At 45.1% G+C, this 26,063-nt stretch overlaps 1 protein-coding gene across 3 annotated transcripts in view; it reads right to left on the bottom strand.

Moving 5' to 3' along the window:
* c20h10orf90 (chromosome 20 C10orf90 homolog) overlaps positions 1 to 26,063 on the bottom strand; it is a 224,275-nt gene that overhangs the window by 6,707 nt on the left and 191,505 nt on the right. For all 3 annotated transcript variants that reach the window (XM_068052741.1, XM_068052742.1, XM_068052743.1), the window contains one exon: positions 11,023 to 11,086. In XM_068052741.1, the coding sequence (XP_067908842.1) occupies positions 11,023 to 11,086 (64 nt within the window). The remainder of the gene's footprint in view (positions 1 to 11,022; positions 11,087 to 26,063) is intronic.

Here is a 26,063-nt window from a genome sequence, read left to right as displayed (position 1 = left end):
CAGTGCTACCTGCCCTACAGCCCAATGCTACCTGCCCTACATCCCAGCGCTACCTGCCCTACACTCCAGTGCTACCTGCCCTACACTCCAGCGCTACCTGCCCTACACTCCAGCGCTACCTGCCCTACACCCCAGCACTACCTGCCCTACACTCCAGCGCTACCTGCCCAACACCCCAGCGCTACCTGCCCTACACTCCAGCGCTACCTGCCCTACACTCCGGTGCTACCTACCCTACAGCCCAGTGCTACCTGCCCTACACTCCAGCGCTACCTGCCCTACACTCCAGTGCTACCTGCCCTACAGCCCAATGCTACCTGCCCTACAGCCCTGCGCTACCTGCCCTACACTCCAGCACTACCTGCCCTACACCCCAGCACTACCTGCCCTACACTCCAGCGCTACCTGCCCTACACCCCAGCGCTACCTGCCCTACACTCCAGCGCTACCTGCCCTACACTCCAGCGCTACCTGCCCTACACTCCAGCACTACCTACTCTACACTCCAGCGCTACCTGCCCTACACTCCAGTGCTACCTACTCTACACTCCAGCGCTACCTGCCCTACACCCCAGCACTACTGCCCTACAGCCCAGCGCTACCTGCCCTACACTCCAGCACTACCTACTCTACACTCCAGCGCTACCTGCCCTACAGCCCAGCACTACCTGCCCTACACTCCAGCACTACCTGCCCTACACTACAGCACTACCTGCCCTACAGCCCAGTGCTACCTGCCCTACACTCCAGCGCTACCTGCCCTACACTCCAGCGCTACCTGCCCTACACTCCAGCGCTACCTGCTCTACAGCCCAGCACTACCTGCCCTACACTCCAGCACTACCTGCCCTACACTACAGCACTACCTGCCCTACAGCCCAGTGCTACCTGCCCTACACTCCAGCGCTACCTGCCCTACACTCCAGTTCTGCCTGCCCTACAGCCCAGCACTACCTGCCCTACACTACAGCACTACCTGCCCTACACTCCAGCACTACCTGCCCTACAGCCCAGCACTACCTGCCCTACACTCCAGCGCTACCTGCCCTACAGCCCAGCACTACCTGCCCTACACCCCAGCACTACCTGCCCTACAGCCCAGTGCTACCTGCCCTACACTCCAGCGCTACCTGCCCTACACTCCAGCGCTACCTGCCCTACACTCCAGCGCTACCTGCCCTACAGCCCAGCACTACCTGCCCTACACTCCAGCACTACCTGCCCTACACTACAGCACTACCTGCCCTACACTCCAGCGCTACCTGCCCTACACTCCAGCGCTACCTGCCCTACACTCCAGCACTACCTGCCCTACAGCCCAGCACTACCTGCCCTACACTACAGCACTACCTGCCCTACAGCCCAGTGCTACCTGCCCTACACTCCAGCGCTACCTGCCCTACACTCCAGCACTACCTGCCCTACAGCCCAGTGCTACCTGCCCTACACTCCAGCGCTACCTGCCCTACACTCCAGCACTACCTGCCCTACAGCCCAGCACTACCTGCCCTACACTCCAGCGCTACCTGCCCTACACTCCAGCACTACCTGCCCTACAGCCCAGTGCTACCTGCCCTACACTCCAGCGCTACCTGCCCTACAGCCCAGCACTACCTGCCCTACACTCCAGCACTACCTGCCCTACACTACAGCACTACCTGCCCTACAGCCCAGTGCTACCTGCCCTACACTCCAGCGCTACCTGCCCTACACTCCAGCACTACCTGCCCTACAGCCCAGTGCTACCTGCCCTACACTACAGCACTACCTGCCCTACACTCCAGCGCTACCTGCCCTACACTCCAGCACTACCTGCCCTACACTCCAGCACTACCTGCCCTACACTCCAGCACTACCTGCCCTACACTACAGCACTACCTGCCCTACACTCCAGCACTACCTGCCCTACAGCCCAGCACTACCTGCCCTACACTCCAGCGCTACCTGCCCTACAGCCCAGCACTACCTGCCCTACACCCCAGCACTACCTGCCCTACAGCCCAGTGCTACCTGCCCTACACTCCAGCGCTACCTGCCCTACACTCCAGCGCTACCTGCCCTACACTCCAGCGCTACCTGCCCTACAGCCCAGCACTACCTGCCCTACACTCCAGCACTACCTGCCCTACACTACAACACTACCTGCCCTACACTCCAGCGCTACCTGCCCTACACTCCAGCGCTACCTGCCCTACACTCCAGCACTACCTGCCCTACAGCCCAGCACTACCTGCCCTACACTACAGCACTACCTGCCCTACAGCCCAGTGCTACCTGCCCTACACTCCAGCGCTACCTGCCTTACACTCCAGCACTACCTGCCCTACAGCCCAGTGCTACCTGCCCTACACTCCAGCGCTACCTGCCCTACACTCCAGCACTACCTGCCCTACAGCCCAGCACTACCTGCCCTACAGCCCAGCACTACCTGCCCTACACTACAGCACTACCTGCCCTACAGCCCAGTGCTACCTGCCCTACACTCCAGCGCTACCTGCCCTACACTCCAGCACTACCTGCCCTACAGCCCAGTGCTACCTGCCCTACACTCCACTGCTACCTGCCCTACACTCCAGCACTACCTGCCCTACAGCCCAGTGCTACCTGCCCTACACTCCACTGCTACCTGCCCTACACTCCAGCACTACCTGCCCTACAGCCCAGCACTACCTGCCCTACAGCCCAGTGCTACCTGCCCTACACTCCAGCGCTACCTGCCCTACACTCCAGCACTACCTGCCCTACAGCCCAGTGCTACCTGCCCTACACTCCAGCGCTACCTGCCCTACACTCCAGTTCTGCCTGCCCTACAGCCCAGCACTACCTGCCCTACACTACAGCACTACCTGCCCTACAGCCCAGTGCTACCTGCCCTACACTCCAGCGCTACCTGCCCTACACTCCAGCACTACCTGCCCTACAGCCCAGTGCTACCTGCCCTACACTCCAGCGCTACCTGCCCTACACTCCAGCACTACCTGCCCTACACTCCACTGCTACCTGCCCTACACTCCAGCACTACCTGCCCTACACTCCACTGCTACCTGCCCTACACTCCAGCGCTACCTGCCCTACACTCCAGCACTACCTGCCCTACACTCCACTGCTACCTGCCCTACACTCCAGCACTACCTGCCCTACACTCCAGCACTACCTACAGTGCACTCCAGCACTACGTGTTCTTGCTTGCACCGTAAATTCTGCTCTCCTCTGCTGACATTAGCTACCTGACATTCGGCCATTAAAAAAAAGACTGAATCTTTAGCTTGGATTTGTTTGCCTATCTTGGCTACTGATTGGCTACAACCATAGTCTTGCACAGAAATACTGTAACGAACATAATATTATGTAACATTACCTGTATAAAAATCAGATTTTTTCCTGTATTGGCATGACAATCAATTTTACCTATGAATTCAGGTATACATTCAAACCTAACATGGTATTTAAAACTGTTCAGAAATATTACTGCTCCAGCCACTCCAGACATAGCTCTACATCGCAGTAGGTCAGTGTGAAGCTTGAAATAAAAATGCACACGTCCCTTACCAAATGACACTCACCACGATGGCATCCATATTTCACAGTCATTTATAGCTAAATTTACCTCAGCTTATTGAAATGTTTATAGAAGTGAGGAATTTCAGAAACTGAAAAGAAGCAAGATTAGTAACATTTTATGATTTGGTCTGACATCGAGCGTGAACAGTAGAACCAGTGAGATCTCAGCCCTGCCATCATTAGCTACTTCACAAAAATACAGAAACTAGCTTTTTGACATATACAATAAACATAATATGACTCAGGTTGCACTTGTCCACATTGATCTTGAACTGCAGACCCACTAAAGGGACTTTCAAGGCTGAAGCTGGCCGACTTCTGGCATAAGACCTGCATGGCCACATGCCGCATGTGAATCCCAACCCAATGTGGGAGGTGGCACATTTCCAGCACGGAATAAGTGCATGAATGCCACATGCCACATTGTATATTTAGGCACAATCAAATTTCTAAGTCATCCAGTTCGAGAACTCCTGGAAATATTTGACATATGCCCTTGTGTCCTCTATGAAGGTACCCTGTTACACTTCTTTTTTAGGGTGTGCAATAACTAGATTGGGAGTTAGGTAATCAAAATAAAATATTGGCAAGAATAAAAGCCTTTTATTAAAAATATAAAAAATGATTCTAGGACATGGATTATAGAGCTGTTTGCTTTCAGTGATGCGCTGTGACCTGTCCTCGTTCCAATTGCTCACCAAAATAATTGTGCATTTAACACAGAAGTCAAAACAAAATTTTATTCTTCTTTGCTCTGAATTGGGCACTTTTGAAATGTAAATAATTAATTTAAATTGATTTTTGATTGATATAGAAAATATTGGATACCTTGGAGGGATTACAAGGTCGTAATTTCATCAAAAGCCTTAAGTGGTGGCATAAATCACAAAATTGGAGCTACCATGGTTTAAAGGCATCATAATGCGAACCAAGATTAAATTACAACTCTGGAAATCACTCTCTGGTACCTATTTTCATCCATAATGTCTGCTGTATCAGTTCAATGTGATATTCTTTTTTTAAATGTGGCTAACCCCTCTTCTTCTGCTTATTTTCTCTTCTTCTTTCTGGTATTCTTGGGCCAAACACCAGTTGTGGCTTAGAGCCTGGGTAAGTGAAATGATGTCAGGCCTTACAAAATACTACAAAATTGGCAATTAGGAGGAATGCTACAACGACCAATTTTCCTTTCCCAAATGGGAAGCACCTGCTCTCCATTCAGTGGCTCGACATGAGGGCATAGCTGAAATTAGTAACTAAACAGTGTGGAGGCTTGGGGAGAGGCACATTCCACCACAACATGCCAGGCTGCATTGATGCTCCAAGATGTTGCCGCACCAGGCTGCCACATTTGGAGATTTATTCTGCTTTTGCCTAGTTTTTGTATAAGCATTGGAAGTTAATAAGCAGCCAAGTGTTTGGGATTGATGTCATTAATGCAACATCGCATTCATATAGATTGAATTGTGACAAAACAGATTGACCAAAAAATAATCTGAAGCCCATTTATGGGAACTCTCAAGTACCTCTATGTATTATGTAATACTAACGCAGTACAGGAAAACAAAATCTGAATTCCTTGGAGGAATCAATGGGCTACATTTTAAACTCCAAGCATTCAACTGATGGGCAGAGTGCCTTCCCTTTCCTGCCGTAGGAGGCTTGATGGTTTTGATGGTCGGGCCTCCAGTACATTGCCCACCCCAGAATTGGGTGGATCGGCTGCTAACGCAGACAGCAGGAAGGTCAGTCTGTGGGAAGCAGCCAACCACAGTGAAGTGGGAGTTGCAGGCTGTGTGGGAGCCCAGGGTGCCAGCAGCCCATATTATTCTTGTGGAGCTTGTAGGAGAATTCTTGCTTCTTCTGGCTCCACAAAAATAATTTTTCACTTACCTTTTTGTGGTCTCTTCTTTACAATAGTTGGGAAGTTGGGTCTGAGCTTTTGACAGTGGGGGAAATGCAGGGAGGCAGTTCCAAACAGCAGGGCCTGTCCCTATACACACTTTGTAGCAGGGGCCACTGGTGAGAAACTGTTCCCACTTGTGAAAGGATCGAGAATGAGAGGGCACAGATTTAAAGTAATTGGTAGATGAAGCAACATGATGAAAAACTTTTCCACGCAGCGAGTGGTTAAGGCCTGAATGCACTGCCTGAGAGTGTGGTGGAGGCAGGTTCAATTGAAGCATTCAAAAAGGGAATTAGACTGTTATATGAAAATGAAGAATGTGCAGAGTTACGGGAAGAAGGCAGGGGAATGGCACCAGGTGAAATGCTTATTAGGAGAGCCAGTACAGACATGATGGACCAAATGGCCTCCTTCTTTGCTGTAACAATTCTGTGATTCTGTAATGCCTCATCTTCCAAATTGTAAACCATATTCTTTTCAGGCATCAGTTCTCAAAAATACTTCAATATATGCCAACATACATTTATTGGCCCAGATTTTCAGTCAGCAGTGAAGGAATGGCACTTGCCATTCACCTTGCTGACAGTTGCCCACAAAGTTTTGGTAGGCTTTCGAGAAGATAGTTACTCAAATCTGGTGTCCGGTCCAGCATGTGCCCTCTACAGGGCATCTGTGGCGTATGAGATCAGTATGAGAAACAGTGAAGCTCTTCAACCAATCAGAAAGAAGAATCCTCACTGAGACATGCAGGTTTGAAACCAGGAAGCATAAAGCAGGAAGTATAAATTAGATTTAAACCATGTACAGAAAGCAAATTTCTTAGAGTGGCTAGAAAAAGGTACAAACGCAACAGAAATTAGTTCTGCCCCAATATTGTTCCCCCTGCCCAGATTGCCCCAATTTCATATCCATGGGCTGGAGTTTTTAGTCTCAAGACTTTATCTGTGGCTCAAAGTTGAGGATAAGTCATCAGAGTAACAGGTTCAATTATTTGTCGTAGTGTTTGATTGTTGGCAATGATGTAGTGTTTTACTGATGACATGTAATTTATCTGTAAAATGTTACATCCAGGAGTATGCATTTCACTGTTGGAATAGCAATTGCTGAAGAGTGCCAAGGTTGTGAGAAGGCAAGAGCCTCAGTTCTGCCAGTAAACATCTCAGTTTTTCATTTCAAGGCATTTTATAGTCTCGCCACTTTATGACCAAAAGCCAGTACAATTTTTCAAGATTGTACTTTTATTTGATAATTCAAAGGTGCCTTCTACTTTAGTGCAGGTTCAATCCTTTGAATTGTCACACACACTTGATTGCAGGTAACAATAGTGTTTGACTTGCATGTCGATATTGCCAGTGGAAATTAGAGTACTGGTAGTTAAAATGTTTGTATGAAGTTCCTTTGTTTCTATTTTAATTAAGGTATTAACCTGCTTATTTTAATGATTTATTAGCATTAAGCTTCAAACACTATTATTTGCTCAGCATAACTTCAATACTTCTATATTGTTCTTCAGTGATGTTACTCCCTTACCTATTGGCTATAATAGTCACGACTCTGCTGATAATACTAAATGGTTTGTAAAAAAAGTACATTAGAATATTTTCAAGATTTAGAAATATTGTAATGTATCAGAAAATGCTCCACCTATATCCCTGTATGGAATCTGCACTTATCATTTTCACCTCTCTCCTTTATACCAATGAGTTGAATATTAAACTGCAAAGTAGAAAACAATATTAATATAATGATACTTCATCACTCTCAATTAGGTCGAACACAATTGTGCTTTGGCTGCACTAATTCTCACCCCTTCCATAATCAGTTCTACCACCATTAATTCCTCAGATAGATTTATATCATTAGAATCTCAACAAGAAAACAGTCCAGCCATATTTCTCTGACATTGTAGAGGATGAACTTCAGCATAGAATGAGCTTTGCTTATTCAGTTCACTGGTCTGCATGGCATTGAACTGCACAAGCTGTGGAGCAGTTTATGTTTTTTTTTTCTTCAGCCTGCTAAGAGGATCACAAAATTCCATTCCTGAACAGATAGCAGCTTGACAGATGGATGAAATTGTTAATGTAAGCCTCACCTTTCTTAAACATTTCAGGAAAGATTTTCCTTTGCTGTGCATCTAGAGAATACTCAATTCCCAGATTCAAAATAACGAAAAAAGCAAAAACCAATGATGCTAGGTCTCCACTCAGAGAATCATAGAATGGTTACAGTACAGAAGGAGGCCATTCAGCCATCGAGCATGTGCTGACTCTCTACAAGAGCAATTTAGCTAGTCCCACACCGCTGCCCATTCCCCCTAGCCCTGCAATTTCTTTCCCTTCACATGCTTATCAATTTCCTTTTAAAAGCCAGGATTGAAACTGCCTCGGGCAGTGCATTCCAGATCGTAACCATTCACTGCGTGAAAAAGCTTTTCCTCTTGTCGTCTTTGGTTCTTTTGTCAATCACTTTAAATCTGTGCCCTCTGGTTCTCCACTCTTCTGCCAATGGGAACAGTTTCTCTCTGTCTAGACTCCTCATGATTTTGAACAGCTCTATCAAATCTCCTCTCAACCTTCTCTTCTCTAAGCAGAACAGCCCAAGCTTCACTATTCTATCCGCATAACCCATCCCTGGAACCATTCTTATAAATCTTTTCTGCACCCTCTCTAAAGCCTTCATATCCTTCCTGAAGTGCAATGCCCAGAATTTGACACAATACTCCAGCTGAGGCCAAACCAGTGTTCTAGAAAGGTTCATCATAACTTCCTTGCTTTTGTATTCTATGCCTCTATTTGTAAAACTCAGGCTCCCATATGCCTTTTTAACTGCTTTCTTAACCGGCCCTGCCAACATCAAGGATTTGTGCACATATACCCCCAGGTCATTCTGTTCCTGCACCCCATTTAGAATTTTAACCTTTAGTTTATATTGCCTCTCCCCATTTGCCCTACCAAAATGTAACATTTTGACCTTTTCTGCATTAAATTTCATCTGCCACGTATCCGCCCATTCCACCAGCCTGTCTATGTTCTATTGAAGTCTGTCACTATCCTCCCACAGTTCACAATACTTCCAAGTTTTGTGTCATCTGCAAATTTTGAAATTGTGTCCTGTACACCCAAGTCTAGGTTATTAATATCGATCAGGAAAAGCAGTGGGAACTCCAGTGTATACCTTCCTCCAGTCCAAAGAACAACCGTTCACCACTACTCTCTGTTTTCTGGCATTCAGCCAACTTCGTATCCATGTTGCCACTGTCCCTTTTATTCTATAGGGCTTCAACTTTGCTGGCAAGCCTATTATGTGACAGTTTATCAAATTTTTTTTGTAAGTCCATGTACATCACATCAACTGCATTATCCTCATCAACAATCTCTCTGTTACCTCATCAAAAAACTCAATCAGGTTAGTTAAACACAATTTGCCTTTAACAAATCCATGCTGGTTTTCCTTTATGAATACTCACTTATCCAAGTGACTGCTAATTTTGTCCCAGATTATCGTCTCTAAAAGCTTTCCCACCACCGAGGTTAAACTGGCTGGCCTATTGTTCCTGAGTTTATCCTTACACCCTTTTTTGAACAAGATTGTAACATTTGCAATTCTCCAGTCCTCTGGCACCACCCTGATATCTAAGGAGGATTGGAAGATTATGGCCAGTACCTCGGCAATTGCCACCCTTGCTTCCCTCAGCATCCTCACATGCATCCCATCTAGTCCTGGTGACTTATCAACTTTAAGCACAGCCAGCCTTTCTAATACCTCCTCCAAGTTTTGTGTCATCTTCAAATTTTGAAATTGTGCTCTGTACTCCCAAGTCTAAGTCATTAATATATGTCAAGAAAAGCAGTGGTCCTGGTACCAACCCCTGGGAAACCCCACTTTACACCTTCCTCTAGTCCAAAAAAACAACTGTTCACCACTACTCTCTCTGTTTCCTGTCACTTCACCAATATTGTATCCATTCTGCCACTGTGCCTTTTATTCCATGGGCCTCAACTCCCTTTGTGTTGCTCCAAGACATCCAGGGTGCCCAAAGACAGAGAGGGAATGCTTGGTCTGGAGAATTCTAATATGATGCAAGTGAGGTGAGAAAGGCTTAAATACATCTTTCTACTTTACAGAAGAACAATCAGAAATAGACATTAACCCAGCACCCAGCCCAGCTCAGCTCAGATTGAAATATCTGAGAAAGGAAAGCAAGAAGGTTATGAGGTTAAAAAAAAAGAAAGTATAATTGTTTTTTTTTAGAGCATGGGCTGGAGACTTTCTGGCCACTATTGTAAGACAAGAGCTTGAACCCCAAAGCTGACAGCCATTTCTGGGCCCAAGCCCTGTCGGGGTGGGAGTGGGTGGGGAAGAGGAATCCACAACTGGGATGTATCAGACTAGGTGAATGATTTGAACCCACAAATGCAGGTGGTTTCATGTCAGGTTCAGGAGAAGCACACTTTGGATGCCCAGGTTGTGGAAGTGCGGTGGGGGGTGGGGGGGGGGGGGGGGTGGGTTGGCGGGGAGGAGGGTATCAGCTTTTTTCACTCTCCCCATTAAGTTTCCACCCATTTTTGTCATATTTTGCCTGAATATATTTTGGATATGATTATCAATCTGAGAAACTGAATGTTTGTAACTGAAGACAGTTTGCTGTCCTTATAGACAGGAAGGAAGATAGATAACATTATGGTCAAAGTGAATAAATGTGGTGAAGTGTAACTTCTGATAAAGTATGAACATAGTTTTAAAAAGTATACATTGTTTAGAGACAAAAGGATGAACAGTTTTCCACCAAAATAAGATATGTACAGTCATTGTTGTGCATGATTGTGAACAGTTTCTTAATTTTTGAAACTTATGAAGAATTATAAAATATCTATGCTCAATCTGCATAATGCAATGGTGTACACGGGCTGGATTTGATTGTTTAGAGTTAGGAAGACTATATTTCACTGCAAGACTACTGATTATTTGTTATACTTCGTTCTTTCTGTACGTAGCGTCCTTGTTGTCCAAGGGCTGCTAATCATGGCTTATGTCATGATATCACAATGGGGTAAGGTGAGGAGACAGGTCTCAAGAACCACCTCAGCCAGTACAAGGGTGGAACTAACGCTATCAGCGTTATTCTGCACCACACTTCAGCCATCTAGCCAACCAGGCTTATGACTCCCAGATTTGGTTTTGCTTAGCAAAAAACAACCCTTGGATAAATTGGTGTCGACTTCACGCCTAGCACAGAGTTTTGCTTGATTGGACTGTTGATAACTGGGAACAGAAGTCAGCACATGAGAATACACATCTTCTCATTTTCCAGCAATTCATTTTATTAGGGAAATCAGGAATTTCAATCACTAAAATTAATGACCTCGAAGTCAGAAATGTGCAAATATGTTGTGCTGAGTTCCCAGTTCTCCGATCCATGTTCCTGTCGAGCAAATCCCTTTGCCAGGAGCAGAATCTCTGGAGGATTACCCAATGAAAAATTTGAGTAAGGATTTTGTATTCAAGGTATCTTTGCAATATCAAAAAACCTTTTGAAAACAACCTCACATTACCTTTTGGATCTCATCTGCATTTCTTTCTCTGGAATCATCCTCTCCCTTGGTTTAAATAGCTTATCTAAAAAAGTTAACAAAGAGACGTATACATGAGAAAATGCCTTACAAATCAGATTTTACACTATAAGGGAGTACAATTTGAAAAATGGAACAATATTGTTTCTGTCTGCCAAGCAGATGACAATTGGTTTAAAAAAGGTCCCTGTCACTCAACAACAACTTTGACTTACACAGCACCTTTAATATAACAATTTTTATTTATATAACACCTTTAACAGATTAAAACATTCCAAGGTGCTTCACAGGAGCATTAAAAAACAAAATATGACACGGAGGCACATAAGGAAATATTAGATCAGATGATAAAAAGTAAAGAGGTAGAGTTTACGGAGTGTCTTATAGGAGGAAAGTGAGGTAGAGAGACAGAAAGATATAGTGAGGGAATTCCAGAGCTCAGGGCCTAGGCAACTGAAGGTGTGGCCACCAATGGTGGAGCGATTAAAATCGGGGACGTTCAAGAGGCCAGAATTAGATGAGTGCAGATGTCTTGGGGGATTGTGGGGATGGAGAAGATTACAGAGATATGAAGGGGTGAGGCCACGAAGGGATTTGAAAACAAGGATTAGAATTTTAATATCAAAACGTTGCTTGATCAGGCGCCAATGTAGGTCAGCGAGCACAGTGGTGATAGGTGAATGGGACTTGTTTCGAGTTGAGACACGGACAACAGAGTTTTGGATGACCTCAAGTTTATGGAGAGTAGAATGTGGAAGACCAGTCAGAAGTGCATTGGCATAGTCAAGTCTAGAGTCAAAAAAGGCATGGATGACAGTTTCAACTAGAAAGGAGCTGAGATGGGCGATATTACAGAGATGGAAATAGGCAGTCTTAGTGATGGTGTGAATATTCTGTGCCTTAAATGACTATGACTCTATGACTATGTGGTCGGAAGCTCAATTTGGGGTCACATATGACACCAAGGTTGCGAATAGACTGGTTTAGTCTCAGATTGTTGCCAGGGAGAGGGATGGAGTCAGTAGCTAGGGAACAGAGTCTGGAATGGGGACTTAAAACAATGGCTTCAGTCTTCCCAATATTAATTGCAAAGGTTCCAAGTTGCAGTGACCATAAACATGGTTGAGGAGGGAAAGAACAAAGCAGAGGGCTTTAGGGAGGGAATTCCAGGGAATGTGTTCAAATTGGCTGAAGTTATTGTTACCAATTTTTAAAATTTTTTTTCATGGGATGTCAGTGTCGCTAACTAAGCCAGTCTTTGTTGCCCATCCCTAATTCCCCTGGGAGGGTGGTGGTGAGCCACCTTCTTGAATCGCTGCAGTCCATGTGATGTAGATACACCCACAGTGCAATTAGAGAGGAGTTACAGGATTTTGACCCAGCGACAATGAAGGAACCACAATATATTTCTGAGTCAGGCTGGTGAGTGACTTGGAGTGGAAATTGCAGGTGGTGATGTTCCCATGTGTCTGCTACCCTTGTTCTTCTGTATGGAAGAATTTGCAGGTTTGGAAGGTGCTGTTGAAGGAGCCTTGGTGAGTTGCTTGTAGATGGTACACGCTGCTGCCACTCTGCGCCAGTGGTGGAGGGAGTGAATGTTTAAGGTGGTGGATGGGGTACCGATCAAGTGGGCTGCTTTGTCCTGGACGGTGTCGAGCTTCTTGAATTCTTGGAACTGCACTCATCTAGACAAGTGGAGGGTATTCCATCATACTCCTGACCTGTGCCTTGTAGATGGTGGACAGGTTTTGGGAGGTCAGGAGGTGAGTTACTTGCTGCAGAATTCCCAGCATCTGACCTTCTCTTGTAGCCACAGCATTTATGTGGCTGGTCCAGTTTCTGGTCAATGGTAACCCCCAGGATGCAGATGGTGGGGGATTCAGGGATGGTAATGCTGTTGAATGTCAAGGGGAGATGCGCGAATGTTACTTGCCACTTATCAGCCCAAGCCTGAATGTTATTCATGTTTTTCTGCAGGAGGGTACTGACTACTTCATTATCTGAGGAGTCTCGAATAGTACTAAGCACTGTGCTACTGAACACTGTACAATCATCAGCAAACATCCCCACTTCTGACCTTATGATGGAGGGAAGGTCAAGGTCATTGATAAAGCAGCTGAAGATGGTTGGGCCTCGGACACTACCCTGAGGAGCTCCTGCAGCAGTGTCCTGGGACTGAGATGATTGGCCTCCAACAACCACAACCATCTTCTTTTGTGCTCGGTATGACTCCAGCCAGTGGAGAATCTTTCCCTGATTCCCATCGACTTCAATTTTGCTAGGGCTTCTTGATGCCATACTCAGTCAAATGTTGCCTTGATGTCAAGCGCAGTCACTCGCACCTCACCTCTGAATTCAATTATTTTGTCTATGTTTGGACCAAGGCTGTAATGAGGTCTGGAGCCCAGTGGTCCTGGCAGAACCCAACCTGAACATTGGTGAGCAGGTTGTTGCTGAGTAAATGCTGCTTGATAGCACTGTCAATGACATCTGATGGAGGTAGGAACATGATAGACAGGAGACCAAAGCTAGAGGACTGATGCATCTGGCTGGGCTATAGGGCTGGAGGATACTGTAGAGTTGGGTGAGGTATTGAAGGAATATTTAAATGAAGATGCAGATTTTGAATTAAATGCATTGATGGATGGGGCCAACTTGCAGGTGCTGTTACGAAACTGCCTCTTGTTTTGTTAAATATATTTTTTGAGGATTCATTTTTGAAAGATTGAAGAGGTGTTAAACTTTGGGGTTCTCAAAAGGGGTCCTGTAAAGGCCACTTGACTTTGAAAAACAGTCCCTGGAAATGTTTTTTTTAAAGGGCCACTGAGAGGTCTTGTGAGGAAAACAAGCCTTTCCAGGAAACAATCTGACTTCCAGCAACAACAAGCCTTTCCAGAAAACCACCTGACTTCCAGCTCAATAAACAACAAAGAACTTTGGACACCTGGAGAAGTTGTTTACAAAGAAGTGACAGGTCAAGATTGATGGAGGTTTCACTTTTGAATTGTTTTGGGTTGGGGTTGAACAGTATAAAAAGGAAGAGAACTTCCAAGGAGAGAAGAGAATTCCCATGGAAGGAGAGAAGACCACAACCCAGCTTAGCTTTCTAGCACCTCTCTAAAAGACTCTGAGAAGTCCACTGTATCAACTCATCTCGTCTCCTGTCTCTGAAGAAAAGCCTGCTAAATTAATTCTCAATGCCGCCTGAAAAGAACTGTTCTAAAAGATCCCAGTGACCCGTCTACGTGTACTTGGAGGCTAGACTATATGCCCATTTTGGAACACAACATATCTCATCTGCTGTTTCTCCAAGAATTAGCAAGTATTCAGCCCAAGTGGGTTATTTTTGCCTGTAATGAACAAAAATCCCTTTATTTTTCTGGTCAACCAGTGTATGTGTGTGTGAGTGTGAGGGGAGAAGGACAAAAGGGAACTTTAATATTTCAATCTGTGTGTTTATGCTTTACTTACTGGTTAAGACTTGTTTTATAATAAACTGATAACTTTGTTGTTTATTAAAGAAACATGGTTGGTATGCTTTATTCTGGGAAAAATAGAGTATATTATTGACCATATCAGTAAGTGGAAAAATTTAAATATATGTTGTGACTTGTGGAGAAGTGGGACTAGAATGAACACTGCACTCCTCCTGCCTCAGTTGTAACAGTTGCCCTGGCATCCTGCTGAAGAACAACCTTCAATCTGATCAATCCCAAGAGGCTGATGCTCCCGTACTTTTGCTTTCTCCCTGCCTTCTTGCAGATCCACCCACAGAAATAGCAGAGGAGAAGAAGATGATGGTGGAGAGGAAGCTAAGGGCCAAATCACCCAGCAACAGGACGCTGGTTTCCTGAAAGACAGCAGTGCATGCCATCTTCCAACCATACTGTTGTAACGCTGTAGCCAAGACCAGGCACCCTAGGAGCATTCTCCTGAGATGCTGCCAGCAGTGAATCGATGCAAGGAAACAGCTGCCATGAGACAAGGGTCATCTTAGTATTATATCCCTTTTATTCAGCATGAGGAGTCAACCATTTCCTGAAATCATGGAACCTAACTGAAGCACAAGAATAGATGTCCATAAGGAAAGCCATATCTGCTCCTTAGGAGTCTAGTTTAGTTTAGTTTAGTTTAGAGATACAGCACTGAAACAGGCCCTTCGGCCCACCGAGTCTGTGCCGACCATCAACCACCCATTTATACTAATCCTACACTAATCCCATATTCCTACCACATCCCCACCTGTCCCTATATTTCCCTACCACCTACCTATACTAGGGGCAATTTATAATGGCCAATTTACCGACCAACCTGCAAGTCTTTTGGCTTGTGGGAGGAAACCGGAGTACCCAGAGGAAACCCACGCAGACACAGGGAGAACTTGCAAACTCCACACAGGCAGTACCCAGAATTGAACCCGGGTCGCTGGAGCTGTGAGGCTGCGGTGCCGCCCTGAGTCTAATATTGGTCTGGGAAAGAGGGGCGGAGTGTAGCTGTGGGAATCGAAAATCTGCCAATGTTCCATTCCTTTGAGAAGCAGTCAGTGGAAATGCAGGAATTTGTAGGCAGAATGTGAAAAAAAAACACTTTAAAAAGTGCGGCCTTTCTTCAAAGATCTTCAATAGACTGGGGACTGAAAACAATGGCTTCAGTTTTTCCAATATTTAATTGCAAAGGTTTCATGTGGCAATGGCTGTAAGCATGGTTGAGGTGGGAAAGCAGAGGGCTTTAGGGAGGGAATTCCAGGGTGTTCAAATTGGCTGAAGTTAGAATTAGAATTAGAATTAGAACATTACAGCGCAGTACAGGCCCTTCGGCCCTCGATGTTGCGCCGACCTGTGAAACCATCTGACCTACACTATTCCATTTTCATCCATATGTCTATCCAATGACCACTTAAATGCCCTTAAAGTTGGCGAGTCTACTACTGCTGCAGGCAGGGCGTTCCACGCCCCTACTACTCTCTGAGTAAAGAAACTACCTCTCACATCTGTCCCATATCTATCACCCCTCAACTTAAAGCTATGTCCCCTCGTGTTTGCCATCACCATCCGAGGAAAAAGACTCTCACTATCCATCCTATCTAACCCTCTGATTATCTTATATGTCTCTATTAAGTCACCTCTCCTCCTCCTTCTCTCCAATGAAAACAACCTCAAGTCCCTCAGCCTTTCCTCGTAAGACCTTCCCTCCATACCAGGCAACATCCTAGTAAATCTCCTCTGCACCCTTTCCAAAGCTTCCACATCCTTCCTATAATGCGGTGACCAGAACTGCACGCAATACTCCAGGTGCGGTCTCACCAGAGTTTTGTACAGCTGCAGCATGACCTCGTGGCTCCGAAACTCGATCCCCCTGCAAATAAAAGCTAACACACCATATGCCTTCTTAACAGCCCTATTAACCTGGGTAGCAACCTTCAGGGATTTATGTACCTGGACACCAAGATCTCTCTGTTCATCTACACTACCAAGAATCTTCCCATTAGCCCAGTACTCTGCATTCCTGTTACTCATTCCAAAGTGAATCACCTCACACTTTTCCGCATTAAACTCCATTTGCCATCTCTCAGCCCAGCTCTGCAGCCTATCTATGTCCCTCTGTACCCTACAACATCCTTCGGCACTATCCACAACTCCACCGACCTTAGTGTCATCCGTAAATTTACTAACCCACCCTTCTACACCCTCTTCCAGGTCATTTATAAAAATGACAAACAGCAGTGGCCCCAAAACAGATCCTTGCGGTACACCACTAGTAACTAAACTCCAGGATGAACATTTGCCATCAACCACCACCCTCTGTCTTCCTTCAGCTAGCCAATTTCTGATCCAAAGCTCTAAATCACCTTCAACCCCATACTTCCGTATTTTCTGCAATAGCCTACCGTGGGGAACCTTATCAAACGCCTTACTGAAATCCATATACACCACATCCACTGCTTTACCCTCATCCACCTGTTTGGTCACCTTCTCGAAAAACTCAATAAGGTTTGTGAGGCATGACCTACCCTTCACAAAACCGTGCTGACTATCGCTAATGAACTTATTCTTTTCAAGATGATTATAAATCCTGTCTCTTATAACCTTTTCCAACATTTTACCCACAACCGAAGTAAGGCTCACTGGTCTATAACTACCAGAGCTGTCTCTACTCCCCTTCTTGAACAAGGGGACAACATTTGCTATCCTCCAGTCTTCCGGCACTATTCCTGTCGACAATGACGACATAAAGATCAAGGACAAAGGCTCTGCAATCTCCTCCCTAGCTTCCCAGAGAATCCTAGGATAAATCCCATCTGGCCCAGGGAACTTATCTATTTTCACACTTTCCAAAATTGCTAACACCTCCTCCTTGTGAACCTCAATCCCATCTAGCCTAGTAGCCTGAATCTCAGTATTCTCCTCGACAACATTTTCTTTCTCTACTGTAAATACTGACGCAAAATATTCATTTAACGCTTCCCCTATCTCCTCTGATTCCACACACAACTTCCCACTACTGTCCTTGATTGGCCCTAATCTAACTCTAGTCATTCTTTTATTCCTGATATACCTATAGAAAGCCTTAGGGTTTTCCCTGATCCTATCCGCCAATGACTTCTCGTGTCGTCTCCTTGCTCTTCTTAGCTCTCCCTTTAGATCCTTCCTGTCTAACTTGTAACTCTCAAGCGCCCTAACTGAGCCTTCACGTCTCATCCTAACATAAGCCTTCTTCTTCCTCTTGACAAGCGCTTCAACTTCTTTAGTAAACCATGGCTCCCTCGCTCGACAACTTCCTCCCTGCCTGACAGGTACATACTTATCAAGGACACGCAGTAGCTGCTCCTTGAATAAGCTCCACATTTCGATTGTTCCCACCCCCTGCAGTTTCCTTCCCCATTCTACGCATCCTAAATCTTGCCTAATCGCATCATAATTTTCTTTCCCCCAGCTATAATTCTTGCCCTGCGGTGTATACCTGTCCCTGCCCATCGCTAAGGTAAACCTAACCGAATTGTGATCACTATCACCAAAGTGCTCACCTATATCTAAATCTAACACCTGGCCGGGTTCATTACCCAGTACCAAATCCAATGTGGCATCGCCCCTGGTTGGCCTGCCTACATACTGTGTCAGAAAACCCTCCTGCACACACTGGACAAAAACTGACCCATCTAAAGTACTCAAACTATAGTATTTCCAGTCAATATTTGGAAAGTTAAAGTCCCCCATAACAACTACCCTGTTACTCTCGCCCCTGTCGAGAATCATCTTCGCTATCCTTTCCTCTACATCTCTGGAACTATTCGGAGGTCTATAAAAGACTCCCAACAGGGTGACCTCACCTCTCCTGTTTCTAACCTCTAATCAGTTTCTAATCAGTGATGTTACCATGATACACATGAGACCAAAGCAAGCTCTTCTCTGTCAGGAATCCTCACTTCTGCCTTTAACAGCTGATTCTGACACTTACCGTGCCTCATTGGAAAAGGTGTGATTTGCCCCAAGTACATCAGTGAGGTAAGTCCAGGAAATTCCCATCTACATGCCACTGGCTAACAGGCAGCCCCATGTAAATTAGGCTAGTGGTGACTCAGCAAGTGCATCATGGAACCACTCCAGAATCACAAGGAAACTAAGGGAAGTTGTTTAAAGTTGCATAATACCAGAAGCAGCTACCTCAAGAGTTTCCTTGCTGGAAAAATTGCCAACACTGTTCTAGTGCCACTAAAATGCTGGAGACATTGAAGAAATTTGCCCCTGTGAGGCACTCAATTTGTTTGCCATTGTGCAAGAGTTTTTTTGATTATCTGGCTAGGATCATGGATGGATTGATTCACAATGGATAGGCAATCAGTCAATGGGGAGAAAACAAATGGAGCCAAACATGCTTGATCAAATGAGAATGTCTCCGATTGATCAATTTATACAGCGAAATTAATAGCAATCATGGAGGCATCTGTAACCAGGCTATCTCACTTCCCCAAGTGAATAAGGCTGCACAAAGGCAAACAGTTTGTGCAAGAACATAAATATAGGAAAGCGGGGGCTACAAATAAAGTATATTTCAAGAACAAAAAAAATCATAAATCAAACTGGCAATAATATGTTGAAGGCAGCTTTTTCAAAATTGCTGTCATTTTGATAAAAGTGAATCAACCAGTGAAGCAGTACATTTTTTTTGTAACAACCAATTTTGAAATGGTGTTATCCTATCACCAATCTTAGAATTGGCATCCAACCTCAATCCATAACTGTGTCAGCTCTAATCATTTATAGACTTCAGCCATCCTGTGATTATACTTCAGCATCCTAGAATTTATTAATCCTAAATCTTTCATGTGTTTTCATTGGTAATATTCTACTGATCAACACTGACAAACCTGTTCTGCTAAAGTCTTCAACAACTTTAATTTTACATTATAATTCTATAGTTTATGATCGCCCATATGATTTAATCTTCATATATGCATATTAAAAAGTATGCCTTGTATTTTACCATCAAATTTATAAAACATGTTTTTATACCATTTATCTATAAAGCCTTTATAAAACACTGGTTCAGCCTATCATAAGAAATAGGAGCAGGAGTAGGAGCCATTCAGCCCCTCGAGCCTGCTCCGCCATTCAATAAGATCAGGACTGATCTGATTGTGGCCTTAAATCTACTTTCGTGCCTGCCCCCCATGACCCTTGAATCCTTTGTAGATCAAAAATTTGTTTAGCTTAACCTTGAATATATTCAATGACCCAGCCTCCACTGATCTTTGGGGAAGAGAATTTCAAAGATCAAAGACCCTCAGAGAAGAAATACCTCCTCATCTCAGTCTTAAATGGGAAACTCCTTATTTTAAACTGGACCACCTAGTTCTAGATTCCCCCACGAGAGGAAACATCCTCTCAGCATCTACCCTGTCAAGCCCCCTCAGAATCTTACAGGTTTCAATAAGATTTCCTCTCATTCTTCTAAACTCCAATGAGTATAGGCCCAACCTGCTCAATCTTTCCTCATAAGACAACTCCTTCATCCCAGGAATCAGCCGAGTGAACCTTCTGTGAACTGCTTCCAATGCTAGTATATCCGTCCTTAAGTAAGAAGACCAAAACAGTGGTTAGCACCGCAGCCTCACAGCTCCAGCGACCCGGGTTTAATTCTGGGTACTGCCTGTGTGGAGTTTGCAAGTTCTCCCTGTGTCTGCGTGGGTTTCCTCCGGGTGCTCCGGTTTCCTCCCACAAGCCAAAGACTTGCAGGTTGATAGGTTAATTGGCCATTATAAATTGCCCCTAGTATAGGTAGGTGGTAGGGAAATATAGGGACAGGTGGGGATGTGGTAGGAATATGGGATTAGTGTAGGATTAGTATAAAATGGGTGGTTGATGGTCGGCACAGACTCGGTGGGCCGAAGGGCCTGTTTCAGTGCTGTATCTCTCTAAATCTAAAATCTAAATCAAAACTGTACATAGTATTCTAGGTGCTGTCTCACTAATGCCCTGTATAGTTGTAGCAAGACTTCCCTACTTTCATACTCCATCCCCCTTGCAATAAAGGCCAGCATTCCATTTGCCTTCTGAATTGCTCTACCTGCATGCTAAGTTTTTGTGATTCATGTACAAGGACACCCAGATGCCTCTGGATTGCAGCATTCTGCAGTTTCTCTCCATTTAAATAATATTCTGTTTTTCTATTCTTCTCACCAAAGTGGACAACATCACATTTTCCCATATTATACTCCATCAGCCAATTTTTTGCCAACTCACTGAACCTATCTATATCCCTTTGCAGACGCTTTGGGTGAAACAAAGGCCGGAATTTTACGTTGGATGAGAGGCCCTGCCCACTGGCCAAAAAGTCAGGGGCAAGCCCGTGTCCGCCGAGCCTGGGAGCCATGCTACAATTTTATGTGGCCCAGGCCCTTAATTGGCCTCGGGCGGGACTTCCGCCTCTTTCAGGCAGGAAGTCCCGCCTCCATGAGCTGCCAGCCAATCAATGGGCCAGCAGCTCTCAATCCCAGCAGCACCACCGGGAGAGATGGCCACTGCCGGGACAGCATTCAAGGAGTGGAGCAAGAGGGATGTTGGCCCCAGAAAAAAGGTACGTTTGTGGGGCCTCGCAGGGAACACCCGGCCAGGCTCCAGGAAGGCAAGAGGGGGGCGTCGGTTGGGGGGGGGGGGATGTATTTCAGTGGGGGCGGTTGGTCCGTGGGGGGGGGGCCTCTGTGGGTGCACGACCAGGAAGGCCACCCCCCCCGCCCCACAGCCCACAAGGAGGCTGCCCAGTGGCGGTGGGAGGAGGCCCTTAAGTGGCAGTTAATTGGCCACTTAAGGGCCTTAATTGGCCTGGTGCAGGCGTGCCGTTTCTCACCGCCACTGCCCCTTGTAAAATTGCAGCGGGGGCAGGAAGGCCACGGGAACGGCACCCCTCGACTCCCACTCAATTTTATGAACCCCGCCTCCAGCCCGCTACTGTGTGGGGGGGGTGGGGGCATAAAATTCCAGCTTGTATACTCTCCTCCACGGCAGGTTTGGAGGTGTGGAGAGCCTCTTCCTGCCGCAGCCGTAATTATCCATGCGTCAGGCGGCTCTGTCACCACACGGGAAGCATGGCATAGAAAATCGTGTGGGCTGCTTCCTGGCTCCTGGGCATGGTGGGGGGAAAGGGGGGGTTGGGGGAAGGAGTGGGGGGGCTCCCTTGTTAAATGGTACTTGGAACCATTAACTGTCATTGGGAAGGGGGGAGGGCACCTGCTGAGGGCCACTCCCCTGCCCTTGCTGCCGAATCCCCTTCCACCCTCCCCCACGACCCCCACCCTGCAAGACCCCTCCCCCTCTGACCTCCCTGAGGCCTGGCTCCAGCGATGCTCCTCGGTCTTAGGTGCGTGTAGTTACAGCAGCAGCCACTGCTTCTGTGGTGGCACTGCAGCTGCCAGCTTCTGATTGGCTGGCATCTCTGCAAGGGCGGGATTTTTGGCAATGGGGTCCTAAATCCACTTAAGTGCCTGATTGGCACTAAATTCGGTGGGCCTTATGAGAAAGAGGTGACGCGGGGATCGCGGCATCAGTCTTCCCCGACGTCGAGACCCCCGCCGCCAGCATAAAACTCCCTTCTTTGTGTCCTCCTCACAACTGGCTTTCCTACCTATCTTTGTATCGGCAGCAAATTTGGCCACAATACACTTGGTCACTTCATACAACTCATTAATATAGAGCATAAATAGTTGAGGCCCCAACACTGATCCCTGTGGCACTGCACTAGTTACAGTTTGCCAACCTGAAAATCCCCCATTTAGCCTGACTGTTTCCTGTTAGGCAACCAATCCTCTATCCATGCTAATTTATTACCCCCAACACCATGAGCTCTCATCTTGTGTAGTAGCTTTTTACTTGTCACTTTATCGAATACCTCAACTGGAGTATTGTGTCCAATTCTGGGCATTGCACTTTAGGAAGCATATGAATGCTTTAGAGCGGATGCAGAAAAGGTTGATGGGAATGGTTCCAGGGAAGAGAGATTCCAGGAAGCAGCCTGGATAGATTGGACAAAATGGGATTGTCATCCTGAGAGAAGAGTTGAGAGGAGATTTGATAGAGATGTTCAAAATCACGAGGGGTCTAGATAGGGTGGATAGGTTCCCATTGGTACAAGGGTCAAAAACCAGAGAACCCCGACTTAAGGTGAGGTAACGGTGACTTGAGGAAGAAGTTTTATATACAGCGAGTGATGATTAGGATTTGGAATGTACTGCCTGAAAGGGTAGTGGAGGCAGATACAATCATAGCTTTCAAAAGAGAATTTGATAAGAACCTGCAGAGAAAAAAAATTCTACACTGCGGGGAAAGGCCAGGGGAGTGGAACTAGTAGAGTTGCTCTTGCAGATAGCTGGTACAGACACAATGGGCCAAATGGCCTCTTTCTGTGCTGTGACCATGCTATGATACAATGTGGTTCTCGGACATGATTCATAGACCTGGATTCTCCTACCGGCAGCGGTAATGTGGTGGATTTGGTTCCCACATGCTCCTCAGACACTGCTGCAAACCCTAAGCAGTTTCCTGGGTCTGGGTTCATGAGGCATGCATGATGGATTCCTAGCAAGAGAGGACATACTATGGATCAGCCATGAAATCTTTGTGTTATTGGAGTGGGACAGGTAATGTAGCACTAGAAGAGGTGGCCAGGGAGTTAAAGGGTTAGAAGTATCCCAAAGATCTGCACAGTTGTACACCTTGGTAGAGGCCATAATCTAAAAAAACAAGATATGTTGGAGCAGGAATAGAGGAAAAGGCCTTCTCTTTCCTTCAGCACAAGACCACCACTTCTTGTGTCCTACCACCAACTTCTTCCTGGTGTCCCTGGAAAGTGGCAATAATAGCTGGAGGCGTGGAAAATCTCACAGGGTCATGGACCCTGCCCCCCTTTACAAGTGGCATATAGGAACAGAGTGGCCAGCAATAGTCCTATCAGGAGCAGGGGAGGGAAATGCAGGTCAGCTGGTGACCCAGCAATAGTCCTTACCGTCTGAATTTTCCATCAATCTACACTGTTATCCTGTCCTATTTCCTGTGGAATCGTACAGAAGAATTCAGCCCATTATTCACATGTCTGACCTGCTCACAATTAATTGCCCCATTAAGGACCAAGATTTTTTCTCACCTGGATACTAATTTTACTTTTTTTAAAGTTAAAACCTATAAAAAGTAGGAAAGGATACTTACTGTGCTACCAGATCCTAGCTTTAGTTTGTGCGGTCTTGAAATTACATCTGTGACAACTATTAATAAGTGAACTAATTTGCATAATTTTCACGATCCATCCTCTCCCTCTAATTTGGCCAAGTATAATTTCATTGCCCCATTACCTGATTAAAATTTTGAAATATCTGGTTCTTTTTTGCTACTTTTCCCCCAAAAATTTACATTACAATTACCACAACCACACAAAAAAAACTTGAAAATCTGCTGCAAGTTATTTCACATTGAGCATTGACTTCGACAGTCTTAAGAGTTGTGATCTTGGTATAAATGTGTTTTTAAGAGACTTATATTTAAGGTGAACAAATTAATGTCAAACTCACAGTGGACTCGATCTATTTGCTTTCACATTTGGTATTGGTACAGAGGTTCCCAGATGTGTGACAATGCTAGAATGTAATGAGTTTTTTTGAAAAGAACAGCTGTGCTGGAGGTCAGAAGTTACCTGAGAGTACATATCTTGCAATGCAAGATGAAATGATTACCTTTCAATTTCTCCAATAAAACCAAATGGTTTTATTACAGTAATTCTACTCTATTCAGCACTTTTAATTTTATTAGATATCTTGGTATGCTGCTGCACGTTGCCAGTAAAATGCGGTCCTAAATTTTACAAGTTAAAAATTGTATATGGTGAGCATCTAAGTATAGGGTGTAGGTCATTGAAATGTAAAATGAAATGCAGTACAATCTTTGTGGTAATTCTGGACTGCAGATTTCTGCTGTCATCGTTACTTTTCTGTAGGGAAACTGTTCTTTTTTTAAACAAGATTTGGGTTTGAGTAATGAATGTTTGGTTCTAATCCTGGGTGAAACCAGTAACCAAACAGTTTGCGAACAGAAGCTGAGATCCCAATCATAATGGCTTTCTGTGGTGTAATTTTCAGCTGTTCAAGACAACTTTCAGATTGACAAAAAACAAGACGCTTAAATGTTTAACATTTTGTAGGGTTTTTTCATATTCTGTTGGGCCATTTGCTGAAAGTGTTGATTAATCTTGAATTAGAGCTGACATCCCTGCTGCTGCCATTTATACCAATAATGAACTTAGTTTGGATTCTGTTGCGTTCTTCCCAGTACATATTGGTTAATCTACTCACAATGTCAGCACCAAAGCTGTATACTTATTTACTTGTTGCAATGGAAAATCATTTGATTTGTCCTCTGCTAGGACTCTTGTAATTGTAGCTTCTTCATGGTAAACAAGGATTGGAGATTAGTTCCTTGCTTTGAAATTCTGCTGAAATGGCACCTTGAAAAGGAAGTTTCTGAACAAGCTCCATCTGAAGATTCTGATAAAAGTGAAATTTGCCAGACTAAACATTGCTATCTCTAAAGGAAGAGTGGAAGAGGAATTATTAAAGAAAAACTGCAGACTGCACTCAGGGTCAAAGTTTTGTTTAAGGAAATAATTTGAAGTTTTACATATGAACGTTTGTTTTATCTGTATATTCCTCTCTTTTCCCCAAGGTTCAATATAGATGAGTAAGTGAGAGGGCAGACAGCACTACTTAAAGGTTTTTACCAATGAATCAGCGAATTAAAATCTTATTCAATGTAAGTTGTTTAGTCTGGTAAATTGTGATTTTTTAAAAAATGCCTTCAGTTGGAGCTTGTTTACTGACTAATTTCAATAGTCAAATAGTAATTTCAATACTCCCATTTTGCAGAAGGTATAAATTAAAGAAACTGCAATACAATTCCTTCCACCACCTGCCTGACCAAATCGTTGTGGTAGCAGGATGGCCGTCATCAACAAATCACCAAAACTTGGTTACTCCCCCTGTTCCTCTTGTCCCCTCTCCTCCTTACAGCACCTCACCTAACACCAATCCTCTCACCTCTCCCTTAAAATCTTCTTTCTTTACCTTTATATCTCATCCCCGAACCTCACCTGAGTTTCTCATCAAGATATTCTTCCTTCTTTCCTCCCACAGCCTCTGGACTAAATGATTCCATAGCCGGGATGATTTCAATCTCCATTTCAACTCACCTTACCCTCTCTCTGCTGAATTCACTATCCTCCTGTGCTCCCTAAACCTCTAAGAATGAAAGTGTTTGCATTCAAAAAGGACATTTCATGCCTTTAGGGCATTCCAAAGCACTTCATGGCCAATGAATTACCACTGGAATGTAGTCACTGTTGTAGTGTAGGGAAATGCAGCAGTCAATATGCATACAAAAAGTTCCCACAAACAACAATGAGAAAAATGACTAGATAGTTTATTTCAAGTGTTGCTTAAGGGAAGAATATTGACCAGCTCACTGGGAAAACTCTTGCTCTTCTTCAAA

The sequence above is a fragment of the Heterodontus francisci genome, chromosome 20 (assembly GCF_036365525.1).
Source record: "Heterodontus francisci isolate sHetFra1 chromosome 20, sHetFra1.hap1, whole genome shotgun sequence".
Classification (NCBI taxonomy): Eukaryota; Metazoa; Chordata; class Chondrichthyes; order Heterodontiformes; family Heterodontidae; genus Heterodontus; species Heterodontus francisci.
Note: the sequence above shows the minus strand (reverse complement) of the source record. Positions and strands in the feature narration are given on the sequence as shown.